The sequence below is a fragment of the Nicotiana tomentosiformis genome, chromosome 9, assembly GCF_000390325.3.
Source record: "Nicotiana tomentosiformis chromosome 9, ASM39032v3, whole genome shotgun sequence".
Taxonomy (NCBI): domain Eukaryota; kingdom Viridiplantae; phylum Streptophyta; class Magnoliopsida; order Solanales; family Solanaceae; genus Nicotiana; species Nicotiana tomentosiformis.
The window spans coordinates 36,797,179-36,810,083 of record NC_090820.1 but is presented as its reverse complement, the minus strand read 5'-3'; the positions used below and the strand labels follow the sequence as shown (position 1 = coordinate 36,810,083).

Below are 12,905 nucleotides of genomic sequence, written 5' to 3'. Positions count from 1 at the left end.
TTTTGCTCAACGTGCTTTATTTCTATGTGTGTTAGATATCATGCCTATAAGGATCACACACACTTCACTCGTACACTATTTAAAGCACGTTAGTACTTGCCATACCTGTGTTTCTATGTCTATTACTGTACATACTTAGACAACATGGCTATATGATGCAATAACGTATGTTTTGCTAACGCTCATTTAGTTACCATGTCTATAGGGTTTCAACTAATTAATCAATCAGTCACTTCTATTATTTTGGTATGCTGTTCACTTGAATATCACGACTACAGGGTCTTAATTAATTAATCAACTACTTTGTTACTTAATTGTATTACCATACTTAGAAATCATGCCAAAAGGGATAAAATCTTATAAAATCAATTGCGACTATCAACTGTTAGAAATCATGCTTATAAGATATTGTCACTCGCATAAGAAACTGTTAATTCTGGGTTCTCGAAGTTGTTTTACTGCCTCATTGCGCAATTTAGATATCATGCCTATATGTTTGTAATGCCTTTAACCTGCAAATCCGTTAGCCTAAAGCTGCAATGTTGCTCTCACAATGCTGGAAATCAGAATCACCTAGAAACCATGCATATAGGACTTAACGACTATAATGTTGCTTAACTACTGAAACTATCTAATGTCTAATCTGTCGCGTGCATTCGTTGTTTATGTGTAGGGGTTAACTTGAGCTTTTTCGTGCATTTATGTGAAGTCCTATATGTTTTGAATGTGCGTTAATTTGTCATTTTGAGCATCCTAAGCAGGGTCTAGAACCACCTAATAGTAGGTCCAAAGCCTCCTGGACCATAGGCATATGACGGATAGTGCACACGTAGGATGCGACCTAGAATTGAATTAGAGCGCCCTTAAGTAAATAACTTTAACATAGTAATCGGGTAGCGGGAAATGATAGTCTGTGCTCACTGAATAATATGAGCAATCCCTACCTTAAAGGAGTTACGAAGTATTATTTATGTTGCACGGGGTAATCCTTTAGGCTCAAAAACTTAGGACCCTCCCCCTCCTTTATATGTTCCTTGTTCATTCTTAGTCATTGAATATAGAATCATTAAGTTGTACCTTGTAACCTCAAGGACTTGTATTGATTATCTATATGGTTTAATTATTGCCCGATTCCTTTATAGTTGTTCATAATAGAACCTTCAAACTCCATGTTTTCCTTATATGATCACTTAGCTTAACTATAACTCAATAATCCGCATAGCGTTAATTTCGGTCGGGACCCACAGTTGTGGACCTCGAAAAGTGTCTAACACCTTCTCTTTGAGGTAATTTAAGCCCTTACCCGATCTTTGGTAACGTAGACTAGTTAAACAGAGTTATTTGCAAATAGGTGTCCTAACGCACCTTAAAATCATTAGGTGGCAACTCTCCTCTTTTAATACCCGTTTAAAAAAGTTGTCGCACATCGAAACCCACTTTCGAGAGAAAAAGGGGCGCGACACCGATAATCGATATGCCAAACCAATAACATTCACAACCGAATCGAACCGACCGATGCCCGGCCCTAGCTTGGAGGACTGCTGTTTAATAGAATAGCCAAAATTTATTAGAAAAAGTTAAAATTTAACCGAATCAGAATTAATTCAGACTCGGGAGACTGAAATATCGTTTGTCTGGAGTTTCAAACTTTCGACATATGGGTCTGAATTGAGCTTGCCAAAGCCTATGGAATAGAGTTGCACTCCTAGTAAACGACATACACTTTGAAAGAAGCACCAGAATGAATCTCTTAAGTATTATTAGTGTCTGATTTTGTTATTTTTCACCAGAAGAGGAGTAGGAGTGCAGGTATGAAGTTTGCCGATATTGGCTAAATTTTAAATAGTTTTAAAAATTTAAATTTAACTTAAATAGAGGTGATGAAAGTGAAATACGTGGTGTAATACCTTGGCATTTTTCTTTTAATTGTTTACACTAGTGAGTATATCCGCGCTTCGCGCGATTATATTTCTCATTTTTTTGATTTATTTGTCCAAAACTTTTTTCCCCTTTCAACGCACTTTTTACTATTAAATATATTACAATTATTACATTTAATATTATTTCTGTTATAAACTCCTAAATATATAATAAAAGGCAAGAAAAGAAGTTGTAGAAATTGTACAATAACTTGTCATGTTGATGTCAAAAATTGTGTTGCCTTTTTTTAAATTTTTTTTTTTTTTGACTTTTCCTTTTTTTTTTTGGTTTTTCTTTTTCCTTTTCATCTCCCCTCCTTTAATTTTAATATAAAAGGAAATAAATAAAAAGAGCTTACAGTAGTATATATTGTATTAGGATCATTCCAAATTGTATATTCACATTAAAGAACATAAGTTATTGTCTTTACTTGACTATACTTCGGCATAGCATCTCCAACACTGTTTCATCATGAAACTATTCACTTTCTGCTTTCCGTTTAGATTAAATCCATACACATGCAAAGATATTATGAATACAAAATTTCAGTGTCTCCCATTACCCTGTATGATAATTAATTTCTTGAAAAATCTATTTTCATTAATCTGAAAGGATCGCAATTGTTAAAATGCTAGTATTAAAGGATTACTCGAGAAGGCAAATACACAATCCTATCAAGAACGCCATAGGCTCATCATCATTCTCTACCTCCTCTTGTGTTGATGTTCATGGTTGATTCATAACAGAATATTGGCAGTTGTAAGACGTATTCAACATGATATATATATAAGACTCTTATTTCTTATTTGGCTCGTGAATAATAGTATTTATATCATTAACTGTTGAAATCATTATAACAATGTCTCAGTGATGCCGTGAAAGAAAAGAACAGTTAAGGTACATAGGCTTGCTTGTGAGTCAACTAGTGTTGGCTCGTGAATAATAGTATTTATATCATCAATTGTTGAATTTAGCTGTGGTACATAGACTGTCATTCTAAATTGTTATCTTAAATAACCAAATCATGTGTCATTGAAGGGAGCAAATAGTTGTAAAATTATAATTAAAGGATCTTACATTAAAGCAACATATAAAAATACGTGAATTTATTTGATAATATAGATGAAATAACATAAATTATCTGCAATTTCATAACCATAAATTTAACTTGAAATATGAACTGAGAGAAGTATTTCATGATATCAGTAATATCGTTTTTCCGCACTATAAAACTTATTGTATTCTTGAAAAAAATCACTTACATAAATGATAAAACATACTAATACTTTCTTACATGAAAGAAAATATCCCAAATTCTGAGTATGTAGTACTGCAATGAGGTAATAAAAGCATTCTATTAAGATCCTGAACCAACAAATATGTGAAGACTTATTATGAACAACTAATACCAAGAAACTGCTCAAACAACAAATGTGAAGTAAGATTATGCAATGCTCCTTATGCTTTATGGGTATTGTTAATCGAAAAACTCATTCTCACCGATTAAATTAAATTCCTCAGAAAGACTTGATAATTTCATCTGAAAATTTTCATACACCAATCAATAGGTCATCACCAATGATTTTTTGTTTAGCACCAACTGAAGTGATTTTGCACAGCAGTGGACCTTTATAATGAATGAAAGCTTACAATGCTTAGGGGATTTAGAATTAGTAAAGAGCTTAATTAAAGCAATGAAAAAAAATTAACATGGCGATCAAATTCTGAAGTTAAAAATTTTCACCAATTTTACAAACTGCTCACTAAACCAATTTTACGGCTACTCATTATCTCGTTTTATTGCTTCTTTATCTCTTATGTTCCCTCCTACTGCATGTCCTAGTTAAGAATTAAATGAGATTATCGCAAAGAAGTTATATTGTCCACGTGCTATTTGCTTTGTCAATGGACGTTTACACAATTTATACAACCATAATTAGAGATCTATGAAGAAGGAAATTTGTAAATTGCTTGTAAAGTTCAAACTAAAACAAAGTATAATGAATTTTTCACTGACCATTTTGGCGATTACAAGCCCAATTGGGATAATTCAAGATTTCATTGTTAAATAGTGAGAAATTGCGAGATAGGCCAATTGTATAGGATGTGTAGGGGACAGTTGTACATCTGCAATATCCTGAGCAAACTTGCAAGCGGTATTAATTAAGACTCGCGATCGGAATTTCTATGCTCTTCGGAAAAAAGTTTGCTCAATAGCTTCGTATATCGCCTCACTTTTGCTAGAGGAGTTTCTGTAAAATATTTTTCACTTGTAGTTTGAATTTAATCCCTTAACCATAAAATTAACGTCTTAAACACTAGGCTGTGAATGGCTAACTAAGTACTTATTTCCTTTATTGCTAATTTGTTCAATATATATTGTCAACCAAAAAGAATAAATCAAAGAAAGAAAGAAAAAGATGAGAGAAAGACATATAGTCCGACCAAGTAGTAAGTGCCTAATGTACGTACAAGAACAACAACAATTATGTACAGCCGTTCGAAACCAGCAGAGATACCTTATGGTTAAGAAGATTTTATTTGAAAAAGGCAATAGATGAGTTTATATTCTCATAAGTTGCAATTGGATAAATAGGTAAAAAGGGAAAGAAAAAGGAAAACGTAAACATGGTGAAGCAACAACTTCACTATAGGTGACAGATTGATATACAACACAAACACAAACACAAACACAAACACAAACACAAGACAAGTTTCAGTCCATGTTATCTATAAAGGATGGTTTTTCTCTAAGCCAACAGACTACACATAAATTTCCACTCAATAGCTTCTATTTGAGAAATAAGTTTGTTCAGAAGATTAGTACATGGTATTTCTTTCTAGACATGGGAAATGATGTTGGAACAAGCAGCAACCTCACAGTGGCATTTCTTATAACTTCAAAGAATGAGATTGAATGGCAAAATGAAAAGAAAAGGAATGTACTTAAGATTCCAAGTTAGTCAACCGAGACACCTTTTCTATTTCTTTCATAATCAGCTCTTTTTCTTCTTCAAATTGATCATCTTCACCACCTGTATCACACAATAATTCAGAATATACTGGTGCTAAACCTCAAGATTAATTGTACCTTGATGAAGATTGTCTTAATATATATATATATATATATATATATATATATATATATATATATATATATATATATATATGCGTACCTTTTCCAAGATTGCTTAGCAATGCCAATAACCTTTCATGGTTCTTTGCCAATATAAGTTTTATTTCTCGAGGCTTGTTTGGATTTGCGACAAACACCTGCATGAGGAGAAACAACAATTTTGTATAGGCATGAGGAGTACGTATACCTTAATCTGTACGTGAACAGGACATAAAGGGCAGCCGGGTGCATTAAGCTCCTGCTATGCGCGGGGTGAGTAAAAGGGCCGGACCACAGACATATAGATGTTTAATTACTGTGAGAGAGAGAGAGAGAGAGAGAGCGCATAAATAATTCTATCTTATTTTAGCATGATGCATTGATGGAATCAAATTCGAGGATCTGGACTGCCACAAAATCCTCAAGAATTTGCAACCTCCCTATGGGTCATTTCTGAAACTTGCGTCCCAATAGAAATTCTTGAATTTGACCGTGTCTTTTATTGCTATTGACATTTGATTGAGCCAAGTAAAAAGGTTCATATTTGCAGTACACATCTAACGTACCATGATGGAATTATTGATGATTATGCTTACACAACATGTAAGATAGGATTTCTGCATAGCAGGTGTAACATCATCATGGCTAAAGAAATACTACGATAACATCCGAGGAAGAAAGGACTTCAGGAAATTTAATGTTCTAGATTGTGTAATGCAACTATTAATCATCCGATTCCATTTCTAAGTATTTTGAGATCTACACAATTATAAGCCAAGTAATGTGCTTAGCTCCTTGGATACAAGACAAGAGTGGGTTGCTCTAGTGGTGAGCACCCTCCACTTCCAACCAAGAGGTTGTGAGTTTGAGTCACCCCAAGAGCAATGTGGGGAGCTCTTGGAGGGAGGGAGCCGAGGGTCTATCGGAAACAGCCTCTCTACCCCAGGGTAGGGGTAAGGTCTGCGTACACACTACCCTCCCCATACCCCACTAGTGGGATTATATTGGGTTGCTGTTGTTGTTGTTGAGATATTACTATGAAAATCAGATGTTGCTTTTTATGCACACAAAAGTTTCAGATTTTCAAGTGGAGAATTCTCACGGTCCCACCAAGTTAGCAAAATGATACCTTCGTCCCCTCTCCCCTCTTATCAGAAAGCAGGATATCTAAAGGCAAGAAAATATCACCTTGAAAATGTGGAAAGCAGAGATTTGGATGTTTTTGCTGGAGTCCTGCATGTTCAGAAAAATAAAGTAAGAGAACAGTTGAAAGAATAGGGCAGACTAAAAGAACGTAATTGAGAGAAGCATCCTGGGGAAGGGGGAGACAAACAGAATTTTATACCCGACGCGGCACACTGTATACGCAACAGTTCCTACACTCATATGCCAGTTATCCTCACCAATACAAAATTACTATGAGAGAGCAAGCGGAGACAACATAGAATACCTTGAGAAGATTCATCATGACTTTCAAATGGCTGACTTCTGCTATATAACGCTTCATAATATGGGAATTTGGGGGCTCCAGTAGAAATTCTGAGAGAAGCTAAACTTCATGAAACATTTTATCAGCAGTGGAAGAACCGTAGAAACAATCAATAGAGAGAGAATATTGACAAGGGAACTAGCCTTCAGAGATTGCCTTCTGGTCACATAGTTAGGAGAAGTCAAGAGTTTTTCATATTGCTCGAAGAACTGTAAGTAACAATTATAGGTATTAAGAAAAAGTAAACGTAAGAATGATCAGTGGATTATGGTGATATATGAGATGTAGCAGACCTCACTGTAGTTATCCGTCAGGTATTGAGACACAGCAGATTCATGTTTGGTGAGTAAATCCTGCAAAATTCCAAGATATGTTAAAAGAAGTATTCACAGAGAATTGTGCATAGCAAGCACAATCTTGAACTTGAAAAAAATATGACCTTAAAGGTAGAAAATGCATCAGAAGCCACATCGAAGTTCGGCAACTCCACGAACTTGAAGAACAATTCAAAGCTGGGAGACTCCAAGATGTATCTAAAAGAAGGTACATAAAAATCATAAGAAAAAAAGGAACTTGGAAAGGGGGGATGTAAATACCAAATTCTTCGAGAGGCTGAATAAATTTTAAGAATAAAGACCTAAAAAGTGAATCCATTCCAGGAAATAAAGTAGCAGTGAAAGATATTGGCTAAATAATGGCAAATACACTGGAAATAAGAAGTTTAAAAAAGCTGAATATTTTGAAGGACTCATATGGTTGACTGATTCAGATATACTAAGTGAAAATTAATGATGTCCAAACTCCTATGCAGTTGCTGCTGTTAACGAAAAGCCTAAAATCAATTTTGGTGGAACAGGATCAAAACAAAATATGATTTTATAAATGAAATTGGAAGTTCAGAATCAAAATAGGAGACTGTAAGGTTAAGTCGGATAAGGGTTCAACCATCACGAAAACTTAGTTTCAAGGGCACTAGAGAAACAGAAATGTTGGAGTGACTACAAAAGAAATGCTAAGACAAGAGGTTAATTCGCTGTTAGAGTAGTGACAGTACATCAAAGCTCATATTTTGACTTACAACAGTACCTAACCAATTCATAGAGCAGTTAACAGTGACATTGCGTGTGATTCTTATAGAATTAGTCGATGTTCCATTTGTCAGAAAGCAGAGACTCATCACAAGTTGGCTGATATATAAAAGAAACTGAAAAGATGGCTGCAGTGTTGGCATGTGGGAGAGGCAAAACAGATAAACAATACCAGATATAAGTGAAGCATTTTTCTAAAACCGAAGTTGCCAAATCTTCCTAACAAATGGTAAAGCAGCAAGGGTCATTTGTAACAATTTAACATTTACAATTCATGTTACAAGTTACCGCCAGGAAAACCCAAGTTATAAATTTAATAAAACAGGAGACACTAAAATGGACCAAGAATCTGCATGGAGGACTTCCTATTTTCAATAAGACATCCCAGGAGTTGTTACATAATGACAGTGACGAAGAAGCTCTTCACAACAATCAGGATTAGGAAAGTGCAAATATCTTACTTTGCAAGGCTTGGCAATTTTATGCATTCCCTAAGCATACCTCCGCAATGCAACGCAATTTCCTTGTTGTCATAGCTGCTCGCAAAAGCAGAATGTTTTAGTACCATGAAGATTGATATAATTCAATGACAATAGTTCACAATAAACTGTAACTGTGTCTAAATTGAGAATTATCTGTTATTGACAGTGTCCTTATCTAAAAAAAAAGAATTAGAAGGTTATCGAGAGTGGAACAGATCATAGTGTAAGCCAATAAGCCACTTCTGACTTTGGAAGAATGCTATCCATATCTAATGCCAGGATTCTAAAATTACCAGTTGTTCAGGAAATGTTTCATCATTATGTTTGGTCGTATTAGTTTTAGGTCTTAAGATAACTTTTTTTAATTTTTTTTTTATGAAGTGGTCTTAAGAATTAAGATGACCTTTTTTACCTTTCAATAGAATCTTGGGGGAAAATACCCATAACCCAACTATTAAAGGATAAGGGTTGATATTTTTTTTAATGAATCATATTTGCTTTCAACTTTCAGCTTCTTTCAAGACCTTCTAGTACCATGGTATTTTATCCTTTTTACTCACCAACAAATGTTTCATCTGAATCCATTTTCTTTTTCTTCACACACTATCCCTATACCACCAAAGCAAACTGGTCATGTAGAGATTTCATTAACCAACTAGGATAACGGAAACAAAAGAAAGGAGTGGAAATGTTATTGCTAGAGGAAGAGACCCTCTAATGCAGATGTCATAACCTCTAATGTCTTTTTTTTTTTTTTTTGAGAATCTGGAATTTTTATTAGAACATACTAAAGTGCTTCCAAACTGTTACACAAAATACTAATACCCTTAAGGGCATTACAGTTGCCAAGTTTGGCCAACATCCTACAAGCATCGTCTACTACATGCTTAACAAAAGTAGCGCCGTTTTTGTCAGTTGTCATAGTTATTGCCAAAACAGGATAGAATAATAGATATGGTAGGGCCTTGTTGTAAGGATAAATAGCACGTTGATAGTACAAGTATTGGTGGTCAGCATTGATATATGACAGTTACAACTTTTGTATTTCAAATACTAAACGGCCATAAAAATGAGATGTAATGAAGAAATCAGAAAAATTGAACCAAGAGATGTTTAAATGGAATAACCTCTTATCCCACGCAAAGAAAATAAAAGAGTTTCTTGTATGCTAAATTCAGACATGGCTCTGGACATGAAGGTGTGGAGGTCGAGCATTAGGGTTGTAGGTTAGGAGGGAGTCGAGCGTTTTTTTACGTTGTTTCCGGGGGTGGGACTAGGCTGATAATGTTTCGCCTTGGGTTGTTAGTGGTTTATGTAGCTTCCACACTATTTTCTGTGGCATTAGTACTAGTTATTGTTATTGCTTTTACAATTATTTTTTGTTTCTTACGATGCTGATATTAATTTTATTTTTATGGCTTCTGTTGTTGTCACTGATATATTGTCTATTGTTTATTTTCTTCTTCTTGAGCCGAGTCTGTGTACACTCTACCCTCCCCAGACCCCACTTGTGGGATTTTTACTGGGTTGTAGTTGTTGTTGTAGCTTCCACACTATTTTCTATGAAGCATTATATGTTTGAAACGACTTCTCCCATCAGCATATGAAAAGATGATAACTTCCCCTAATCCTCAATATATAATCATATAAGTCAATCAGTCAGGATGGACTAACAATAGAAGAAGGAAGTAGCGGTGCTAAGTTTTTAAGGTCACCGGCACTTTCACCACCACTTTGACCAAAATGGGGACATATTAAAAAAGGTCAACCTTTACAACTGAAGGAATTGTTCTAAAAATAATTTCAATTATCTTCAAATTATGGTGGTTCTACTCTCTTCAAATTAGACTTGCTTACCAAACAACTAGGAAGTCCAGCAATTCCAAATGGTTTTCCATGTATTGCACGCAACAAAATGCGGAGTCAACTTTTTGCTTCAACATAATAGACCAACAATGGACCAAATTTTTTCTAGCCTAAGCAAAAGACATAATAACTAGTCAGAGTCTTAAACTAAATACACTGCAAAAAATATGATTCTAGATTAAATTTCCTTTCAGATAAGATAAAAAAACATACTTCCCATCCCAAAATAGGTAATTTGTGAATGAAGAGCGCAATAACATCTTCATTACAAACTTCAAGTGTTAGTTGTAAAACTTGATCTGGGTTTGGCTCAACTTCTCCATCTCCAGCGAGCATAACTCTCATTGCCACAATATTTTTCTCGACTTCTTCCATAGCCTGTATCAAAGAAAGGAATATTTGAAAAAGAATTACCATTCTTTGGAACAGATTCTAAACAAAAGACAACCAAGCAAGAAGAGATAACTACCCTGTTAAGCCTTTCATTTCGTTTCCATTATTGTGGGACAATAATTATTTTTCAACCTAGAAAGAGCAGTTACAAAACTTGCTCTCTTTGCCAAATTAGTCAAAAAAAATATAATATTACTTCATTTTTTCAAATTTGTTATCATTAAATTTTCTTATGAAAAATAATGTTTAGCAGTGCAGTCTAAAAGGAAATTGCAATGACATTTTAAGTTAACTTTACCTAACACTTATCTCATAATCTACATTAAATCTATTTTCTTGTATTAGCTCTGTCTAAAACCTTGTGCACTGCAACACCACAAGCTTGTCATTTTCAGTTCCGCCATTGTCCATTAGTCCATCTTACAAATTTTAAATATCGAAATACAGTTCTAGAATCATTCCATTAACTATCTTGAAATAAATTTCTGTAATAGGAAATCTTTTAATCCAACAAATGTAACCACTTTACCCCTCCCAAAAAATTTCCTACTTAGCACCCCGATATGCAGCCTGGAGAATACAAATACACAACGAAATAGAAATATCAGTTCATGCCCTAAAATCATAGTTGTAATGCTCATTCCCTCCTAGACGATTAGAAATTTGAATAGTAGTAATTAGTTCCCCACTCAACCACTAAATTCACTCATTTGACGCCTATGATCACTAACCATACATCACCAAGCGCACCCTGATATTGAGCAATGAATTTAAGATTAAACCACCAAACCATAGGCTCACTTATTTGACAACTATGATCACTAACCTTACATCACCACGTGCACCCTGATATTGAGCAACAAAGGGCAGCCCGGTGCACATGGCATGCCGTATTCGCGCAGGGTCTGGGGAAGGGTCGTACCTTAAGGGGTGTGATGTAGACAGCCTACCCTAATGCAAGCATTAGTGGCTGCTTCCACGGCTCGAACCCGTCACCTATAGGTCACACGGAGACAACTTTACTGATATTTTGAGCAATGAATTTAAGATTAAACCACCAAAGCATAGGCTCATTTCCATTTTCTTTTTCTTTATCTTGATTCTTAAGCATGTTGGTGGTGCTTATATACAGCTGATCAATGTAATAATCAAGCCAATACCCTTTGATTTTTTTTGTTTTTTGGACAAATCAGATAATTTAATTAATATGCACAAACATGCTGTTGAGTATGATAAAGTTTGTATCTTTTCCTGAAAAACTGCAAAGAGACGAAAACTCAAAAACTAACCCACAAAACCCAGTTCCCTAAACAATATGCCAAAACACAAAATACATGTAAAGAAGCAAATGAGCCAAGAAAAATGAAGTTGGTAATTTTTCTAGGAAAAAAGCAAAGAAATGAAGAAATAAAAGCAAACCCACAAAAGTTAGTCCCCTAAATAATACACTAAATCACAAAAATACAGATAAACAAGCAAATGAGCCAAGAAAATGAAGAAGAATAAAGTTTGTATGTTTTCCTGATAAACTGCAAAGAAATGATAAAATAAAAACAAACCCAGAAAACCTGGTTCCCTAAACGATATGCCAAATCACAAAAAATACAGGCAAACAAGCAAATGAGCCAATAAAAATAAAGTTGGTAACTTTTCTAGGAAAAAAGCAAAGAAATGAAAAAACAAAACTAACCCACAAATACTAGTTCCCTAAACAATATGCCAAATCGCAAAAATACAGGTAAAACAATCAATTGCTCCAAGAAAAAGGGAAGAACAATAAATAAAGAAAGAAGCTTTACCTTCTCAAGGGCTTTAACTTCAGCAACAGTAATGGAATCAAGGGCATTAAAACTGTCTTTGACAGCTTTGGCGAGTTCTGATGGGGTTTTAGGCCTTGAAACTTTGAAGAATGAGAAAGACATTGTCAATTCAATTGATCAAAAAACAACGACAGCCACTTTGGATTTGATCAAAACCACAACCAAAACCTCTCTCTCTTTGTTCTTTCAGTTTGTCTCTCTCTCTCTCATTTTATACCTAACTAAAGGGAATGATGGCATTTCCAAATTCAATTTTCATCATTATGTGTGATGGAAAGTAATATTTCCCTAAATGGGAAAACAATTTTCAGAAAAGTTTCCCTCTTTATAAATTTTTGTTTATTTTGATTTTACATTTTGCAGATCTGGTTTTAATTTGAGTATCTTATTTCTCTCTCTTCTCGTTCCAAATATTTTTAGTATTCGTTTGTCTATAGCTTTTTTTTTTTCTTTTTTCCCGAATTTTCTATTTTAAAAAAATATATTTGTCCATAATATTTTGCAAGTTTTTTGAAAATAAATTTTTCAAAAACCAAAAAGTGGTTAACATTTTTCAAGTGAAATACATGTCCAAACATAATTTCAAATTCCGAATACTATTTTTTAGTTAACTCCAAATACTACTTTTTTCAAAAATTATAATTTTTATGTCCAAAAACCTACTTAACTTTTTAGATTTTCCACAATAATGATAGATAATAAGATCAAATTATATTTACGTAAATATATGAT

At 34.2% G+C, this 12,905-nt stretch overlaps 1 protein-coding gene across 3 annotated transcripts; it reads right to left on the bottom strand.

The window, feature by feature from the left end:
* Positions 1-4,549: 4,549 nt before the first annotated feature.
* On the bottom strand, positions 4,550-12,414 carry LOC104103214 (uncharacterized). 3 transcript variants are annotated; one of them, XM_070186154.1, is made up of 12 exons: positions 12,153-12,290; positions 11,276-11,349; positions 10,174-10,338; positions 9,952-10,070; positions 8,074-8,148; positions 6,964-7,057; positions 6,818-6,877; positions 6,668-6,733; positions 6,486-6,584; positions 6,224-6,268; positions 5,097-5,193; positions 4,550-4,955 (listed from the first exon to the last, which is right to left on the bottom strand). In XM_070186154.1, the coding sequence occupies exons 3-12, from the start codon at positions 10,333-10,335 to the stop codon at positions 4,867-4,869; spliced, it is 906 nt and encodes a 301-aa protein (XP_070042255.1). In that variant the 5' UTR covers positions 10,336-10,338; positions 11,276-11,349; positions 12,153-12,290; the 3' UTR covers positions 4,550-4,866. The 3 variants fall into 3 exon arrangements, with proteins under 3 accessions (XP_070042255.1, XP_009609399.1, XP_009609400.1); XM_009611104.4 differs by lacking the exon at positions 11,276-11,349 and having other exon boundaries at positions 12,153-12,414; XM_009611105.4 differs by lacking the exon at positions 12,153-12,290 and having other exon boundaries at positions 11,180-11,300.
* Between the last annotated feature and the right edge of the window lie 491 nt (positions 12,415-12,905).